Source organism: Anolis carolinensis, unplaced genomic scaffold (assembly GCF_035594765.1).
Source record: "Anolis carolinensis isolate JA03-04 unplaced genomic scaffold, rAnoCar3.1.pri scaffold_9, whole genome shotgun sequence".
Classification (NCBI taxonomy): Eukaryota; Metazoa; Chordata; class Lepidosauria; order Squamata; family Dactyloidae; genus Anolis; species Anolis carolinensis.
The window spans coordinates 7,594,307-7,602,175 of record NW_026943820.1 but is presented as its reverse complement, the minus strand read 5'-3'; the positions used below and the strand labels follow the sequence as shown (position 1 = coordinate 7,602,175).

At 35.6% G+C, this 7,869-nt stretch overlaps 1 protein-coding gene across 1 annotated transcript in view; it reads right to left on the bottom strand.

Moving 5' to 3' along the window:
* Nucleotides 1-507: 507 nt before the first annotated feature.
* The window catches only part of tent4b (terminal nucleotidyltransferase 4B), a 35,014-nt gene continuing 27,652 nt past the window's right edge, over nucleotides 508-7,869 (bottom strand). Inside the window, exons 9-12 of the mRNA XM_003224002.4 lie at nucleotides 7,729-7,832; nucleotides 6,492-6,673; nucleotides 5,182-5,340; nucleotides 508-3,592 (exon numbers count right to left, since the gene is read on the bottom strand). Coding sequence (XP_003224050.1) covers nucleotides 3,413-3,592; nucleotides 5,182-5,340; nucleotides 6,492-6,673; nucleotides 7,729-7,832 — 625 coding nt within the window. The 3' untranslated portion in view covers nucleotides 508-3,412. The remainder of the gene's footprint in view (nucleotides 3,593-5,181; nucleotides 5,341-6,491; nucleotides 6,674-7,728; nucleotides 7,833-7,869) is intronic.

Here is a 7,869-nt window from a genome sequence, read left to right as displayed (position 1 = left end):
ATCTCACACTTCATCCTTCTCAATCCTTGAATAGGCTGCTACTCAACTACTGGTTCTTGGGACTGATTTATGCCAGAAATAGACAACCTTTGGCTCACTAGATGACCTACAGATTCAGAGAACATTTTAAATCAAATCCATGAAAAATTAAATCCATAAAATCAAAACTGCCAATGTGGAGACCATCTCTGCATATCTTACCATACTTCATTCTTCTCAGCCCTTGAAGAGTAGGCTAACTCCTACTCAACTACTGGCTCTCAGGACTGATTTATGTCAGAAAGGAGCAATCTGTGGCCTCCAGATGTTTTGGACTTGAGCGACCAAACTGTATACCAAAGGCCAATAACCAGGGATTCTGTTGGGTCTAATCTGTGAAGGTCCAAATGTCACCCTTGGTGCTCCTGTTATGAGATTTGCCTGGAATTTTTGTAAAATAAAAAAAAGGTGGAGTGAAGACTCGCATGTGTTCAAACTAAAACGGGATGTCACAAATGATAAACACACTTGTATGGAAACATTTATTTTTTTATATATATATTTCACAAAAATTTTCACAAAAAAGTATTGAAACTCAAAAAAAAAAGAATTTGACTTAGGTTGAATACAGAGATGAAATGTACAAGATAAATGAGCAGGCAAAACTTAAAAGGTTTTGAAAGTAATTTTTTTTAAACTTCAGATTGAAAAAAAAAAAAGAACAGTTCAACTGTTCCGCTTAAATAAAGGTTTTTGCTAGATATACAGTGTTTCATGAATACAATGCTGGTTATTTGAGGTGAAGTAAATACCTCAGTTTTTCCTTCATGCTTTGTCCTCGTCTTCTCCTGTTAGAAAGATACTGTTTACAAAATGAAACTCGAGCAGTCCAGGAAAAGCTATTTTTCCATTAAAATTTATGAAAACCATAAATTGAGGCAAACCTAAGATTCCCAATGGAATCAAGATTATCTTCCCGCTACCACCACATTAAAATAATCAGATACTTATTGGAACACCAATCTCTGCATCCAGACAGAACATTCGTTTCCAACAAAGAGGGTGATTTTTTTCCCGAAAATAAAAAAATAATCAAATGATTAAATAATAATAATAACAATAAAAAGCCTTCAGTGTGGATAAGTAATACAGATTGGTGTATTACACATTTGTAACAGCATTCAAGAACAGCAGCTAGTAATACTGGATTAAGATAATTTAGAATTTGTTCCCAAAGCAGTGAAGGTAGTCCTACACAGTTATAAAAAAACACAAATGTATTTTAACTCCAAATAAATATTTTGATATTGCATAATATGACAGCCGAGTTAACGGAAAAACAAAATTGAACAAAACATCGTCAAGTTAACATTCCTTTTTCCCCCCCTTATGTTTAGTGTTCTTAAGAATTTATGGTGGCGAAGATTGATTCTTTTTCCTCCCTTTTTCTCAAAATGCTTTCGTATCTAGAGAGTGTTTTATTAAGTTTCCATTAATGACAGTTTTTGGTCGTGTTGCATTATTGTTTTTTTATTTTTTTACTTTAAAAACTTCCACACTCGATCAACACACACGAAAGGTCAAGTTGGTCTGCGATTAAAAAAAAGAAAAGAAACGTCTAAAAGCGATCATTGCTCCTCGAAGCAATTATCGTCGGCGTCGTTCTTCCCCCGAAACACATTCATTCGTACGTACGAAGACACGCAATCACGCACTTTCCGCTTCAAAGAAAAAGCTTACAGTAATGTCACTTTACATTCTATCCGTTAAAGTGCTCCAAATATATATTTATATATCTATATCTATATATATTTGCAAACAATGCAAGTGACTACAAACTTCTACACATTCCGTTTTTGCATTCGTAGCCAGAGCCGTTTGCTTCGGTCGCAAAAAAGCGTTGGCGGTGCTAGGAAATGTTCGAACTCGTCGTTTTGTTTTTTGTTCTCGGGGTGAGGATTCAAGGGAGAAAGAGGTGAATATGAAAAAAAATTCACTTCCTTATAAATACAAATTTATTTCCGTTATTTGAAGAAGTCTCGTCTTTCAAGGGCGGGCTTTAGGGGGGGGGGGGGGAAACAGATCTCAAAAAAGGGAACGAAATCGCACAAAAGTCGTCAACCGTCTATTTCTCCTTTAAGGAAAAAAGAAAGTTGTAACCAGAGGAAAAGACAAAAAAACTAAGACATAGGGATGAAGGCACACATACAAAAAAAGGCATAGGATTGAGAGCGCTTCCCCGTTAGCACTAAGGACAATAGGATTTCCTATCCAATGCATAATATATGAATTTCAGAAAAGATGGTTGAAAGAAAATCCCAAAATTCAAACATAACCCAACGTCGGTTATTTCCCCCCTTAAAACACAGCGAAGTGTGTTACGATTTCGGAGGAAACCGTACGCTCGAATACCCCATGATGGCACTTTAGAAACAAGTGGAAGAATTCATTGGTTTTTCTTTTACTCCAAAGAGAAAGAATTGACACAGGATGCATAACAAGACTTTGCCCCTATCTTCCTTTCCTATGTTTTTTTCTCTCTCCCTCGTTCGAAGGAACAACTTGTGCAGACGCAGAGATGTGCTATTCAATAATTATTTCTCAAGGCTAAAAGGAGAAGGGGAGAAAAAAAAACCCCACCACAAATCCTAGCCTATTATGTTTGTCTGATGTATTTTCACCCGACAAATTAAAAAAATAAATAAATAACAAATCCCGAAAGAGGAAAATAGAGGGGTGAGTGGGTGGGAGGAAAAGGTGTCTTCTACCATTTCAACAGTCATGTCATGTAAAAAGTATTAACAAATCCACTATTACAAATGTCAGTTCTCCTAATATGTATGGTCGCCTATCGAATACACGATAAAATGGTAAATATATGCAAAAATAATTTAAAAATTTATCATGCGCGCATTTTCTGTCTTTCCGCTTTGAGATTTGGGTTCCCCTCAAAATGCTACCCTCCCCACCCTGCTTTTTTTTTTTTGCCCCCCTCTCCTTTATTTTTAGTTCATTACCAACCCCTTAAACACACTGAGTCCTATCCCTACGGTTTCAGCATGGAAGCTGATAGGAGATATTTATTTTACATTCAAGCTTTTTTTAAATATACCTTTAACAACCCTGTTGTCGTATATGACTTTATCAGATGAGCAGGCTCGTCCTCCCCACCCACCATCCCCAAACATTTTTTAATTTTTAATTTGGTTTTTTGTGTTTTTTTTCCTTTTTTTGCAGTTGTCAGTCTCTTCATGATCTTTTCCGTGGCGAGCTGGAAAAAAATAAAAATAAACTAAAATGTGTTGCTAATCAACGTTTTCAACAGTCTTGAGACTCCGGATGAGGCCTGGGGAGTCAGTGTCCAACTTATCCTTTGTAGCATTGAGATCATTGCACACAGAAGTACAGTCACGTATTCCTTCCGATAGGAAAACTATCTATAAAGGTCTGAAAGGGCAGCGTCCCTCTTGTGTTTCCTCTTTTTGTTATGGTAAAACTGGTGGGATTTGCTGCCTTGGTGCGGTTTGTTCGTCACCGAAGTGCCATGGCTTGAATTCCCTGGACCTTGGAACCCTTTGTTGGAAGAAGTGCGGAGTAACCTCGTCGATCCGTGCTGCAAGGCAGGAAGAGAGAGAAAAGGAAGAAAAGGCATGAGCACTTGCAACAACTCCATTTTAAAGCTGTTATCTATCCACGCATCTATTATTTATTTGTTTACCGTATATACTCGAATATAAGCCAAACCGAATATAAGCCGAGGCATCTAATTTTACCACAAAAAACTGGGAAAACATTGACTCCAGTATAAGCCGAGGGTGGGAAATTTCAGAAATAAAAATAGATACCAATAAAATTACATTGAGGCATCAGTAGATTAAATGTTTTTGAATATTTACATAAAGCTCAAATTTAAGATAAGACTGCCCAACTCTGATCAAATCATTATTCTCATCTTCTTCAATGTAAATGTGCTTATGTATCTCTTTAATAATAATAGAGTAAAATAATGCATGTAATAATAATAACAATAATTGTTGGAAAAATGTCATCCTTTACTGCTTAAGTCTCTATGGTTAGATAGGAAGCCTAGAAAAGAGTTAGGGACACCTTCCCCAGTTCCATGCATGCTTTGATTAGGCTTTACTATTGTTTCCTCCTTCATGTCCTGTTTAGGTCAACCCCACCCTTTGATGCTTTAGAAATGTGATCTCTCCTAGGGCTTTGACGTAACTTCCCAATTTGGCCTTTGGAATGTTTATGGCCCTAGAGAAGAAGCAACCCACGAGGCTTGGTCGCCATTCCATCTTCCTGCTTTGTTCCAGAGAGGACGCATTTTGCCCCCTCTACTAGCCAAGATGTAGCTATCTATACCTTTGTTATTTTGATCCGTCTATGTGTATTAGATCAGGTTAGATTAGCTAGTTAGCTCCAAACCTTTTCTATCCATCAATGGATTTCTTTTTACCTCAATAAATGCTTTTAAACTTTAAAGCTAACTTTGCGTTCCTTTGCCTTCCTGAAGACACAGAGGCCTTGCAAAACTCACACCGTGTATGTCTCACTGCTGCATTTTACTCTGCTATTTTAATGGGAATTTACTTCATAAAGGGGGTGATTAGAGCTTAGCGGCTCATCAATTCCCAACAATAATAAATACAGGAAAATAATACATATAATTATAATAATAATAATAATAATAATAATAAATACAGGAAAATAATACATGTAATAATAAATAGAGTAGAATAATAAATCTAATAATAATAATAATAATAATAATAAGATCAGAGTGAAATAATGCATGTATTAATATTAATAATAATAATAATAAAATAAATGTAATAGTAGCAATAATAATAGAGTACAATAATAAATGTAATAATAGAGTAAAATAATAAATGTAATAATATCAATAATAATAGAGTAAAATAATAAATGTACCATATATTCTCGAGTATAAGTTGACCCAAATATAAGCCAACCAGGACCCTCACCCGAGTATAAGCTGAGGGGGGCTTTTTTAGTCCTAAAAAAAGGGCTGAAAAACTAGGCTTATACTCGAGTATATACAGTATTTATTTATTACAAGCATTTATATCCAGCCCTTCTCACCCCTGAGAGTTAAACACTTGAAAATAAAAAGGGGAAACCCATCTTCAGGCCATGGAGGGAGGGAGGTGACTAAGCCTTATGGCTACAAACCTGGGATTTGTTTCCAACACTAGACGTATTTATTGCCTGGCTGCTTGGTATTTTCCCACTCATCTGGGTTGATCCCAGTGATATGTCCTGAGTTCTGTTTGCTGTAGTTTGGCGGCAGCCCAGCTGTTTAGACGTTTTGCAGGGTGTTCCATCAGACTCCTGTCAGGGAAACAGGCTTCATCAGTAAGAACATGGATTGTAAGTTTCCTCAAAACAACGAGTAAAAGCTCACCCTCAAAACGTATATATCAGAGCTTGAAAGTGTTCTCTCTGGATTACAGCTCCCAGAACACCTCAGCAAGTGGACAGATGGCCTTGTTAGATGAGGGATGTTGCAAATAATAATAATAATAATAATAATAATAATAATAATAATAATAATAATAATAATAATATAAACAAGGTTAGTAAACAGAAAACAAGATCACTATGCTGGCTTTTGTATTATTATTATTATTATTATTATTATTATTATTATTATTATTATATATTTATACCCCACTTTATCTCCGGCAAAGAAAACTGAAAGCGGCTCAAAGAACACCTTCCTAACTCTGGCCTAGACATCCTCCCTTCTTTGTAAGACATACCATATTTCATTGCATAACAGTCACCACCACCATAATAGTAGCACCCCCATTTTTGGTGTGGCAAAACTGGCATTGTTGTGTTCCTCACATAATAGTCGCAGAGCTGTTTGGGGTCGATTCCCCCTTCCTTCCTCCGAGGCCTTAAGGCAGTTTAAAAACCCTGAAATGGAAGTCTCTGGAACTTAGATTTTCCTCCTTCCTCCAAGGAGCTCCATTTTATATTTTGTAAACTGAATCCCCTTCAGAAAAATGGAAACTGAATTGTTTGTTTGAGGCTGGATCATCCCTCCTCCTCCTGTCTTAGAGGTAAGGCACTTTCTTTTTTAAATTTCTTTTTAAACAGAAACTGGAGAATCTAAGGCCAATATTTTTCATCGTGTCATAATTGCACCTCTTTTTTTCAATCCAAAAAAGGATACAAAGTGTGGGTATTATGTGATAAAATATGGTATAGTCAGGGATTATCTGTAATCACAATGTACACCCATAAAATGCGAAACACCTTCACAATCCCAAGGTAATAATTACACCACACAATTTCAATGTTTAAAGACTGGGGACAATATTTAAAGTGAGCCCAGAAATAAAATAGATAATGCTAAAACCAGCCAAATCGTATCCAGGCTGCTGCATTTTGGACCTACTGAACCTTACAGTCCTTGAGAGATGCTCAAATGCAATGTAGTCATTTAGTCTGAATGCAGCAATCACGGAACTTACTACATCACTAGAGCTGGAAAGCGTGGAAGAAGATGATGATAAAGGGCCTGATGAAGAATTCGACGAGTGCTTGCTCAGCGTCTCTGAAGTTTTACTCCTAGGCTTCCCTAGTGATTCACACTCTTCAGAGAGATTATTGTTGCATTTGTCCAGCTGCTGGTTATCTATTGTCACACCATTGCCTGGAACAACAATAAATAACTACAATGAAGGAGGCTAACTTTTACAACAAAGACATTCATAAATGCAATGGTTGTATTCAAAGACATGTTATTGATAATAATATTATAATGTAATGCAATATAATACTAATAATAATGCAATATAATAATATTAGTTATATATTATATATTACATGTAATATTACTAGTGATATTACAGTATAGTGGTATAGTACAATATAGTAATATATAATGCTTATATTGTGCTATGCTAATAATATAATACATTGTATGTAAATATTATTGTAAGCCGCTCTGAGTCCCCTTCGGGGTGAGAAGGGCGGGATATAAATGTAGTAAGTAAGTAAGTAAATAAGATAAAGTTATAAAGGACTTCTGAGACTTAATGAGAAAAAAGAAGTTTCTAGCATAAGCTTCCATGGACTCTAGTCCATCAGAAGTCCTACAGGATTCCTTTATATCAATGTTACTACAAAAACAGATCTAATCCTATTTATTTATTTATTTATTTATTACAATATTTATATCCCACCCTTCTCACCCAACAGGGGACTCAGGGCAGCTTACAATAAAACGCATATATAAAAATTATACAGTGCCATATAAATCAGTTAAAAAATTATTAACTTACATCAGTATTCATAAAACACATTATAAAATACAGGTAGGTGTGTTCAGTTAAAAAAAACAACAAAAAAAAAACAACAAAAAAACAGACTGGGTCTGTCGACTGAGTTCAGTACATGATAATAATTAACGCTGCCAATTAATCCTAGGTCAGCTTAATTTGTTTTTAAGTGACAAATGATAGCAAATTAAGTGACACTCCTGACAAACATTCTGGGAAGAGACAGTGGCTTTGAGTCAAATAACTTTGCCATGGCTAGATCCCACTCAAACCATGGAACAAGTTCAAGAATCATGACTATACACTCTAAAGTTTAATAAAATAGACATTGCTTAGGAGCAATGTACAGGTGAATGCTTCTTTTGGGGGGGATGTGTGTATTTTAATAAGAAACAGCCCTAACTTCATTATTTGCAACATTACTTACCATTGCATGAAGTTTCTGTGCTACTTTGACTTCCCCACTGCTTTGATATCCAGTCTCGGTATGTTGCCACTTCTTGCGTTACTCGGATTATTCTTCCCAATATACTGTAAGTATTTTAAAATAAAGAAAGGATTATTGGAT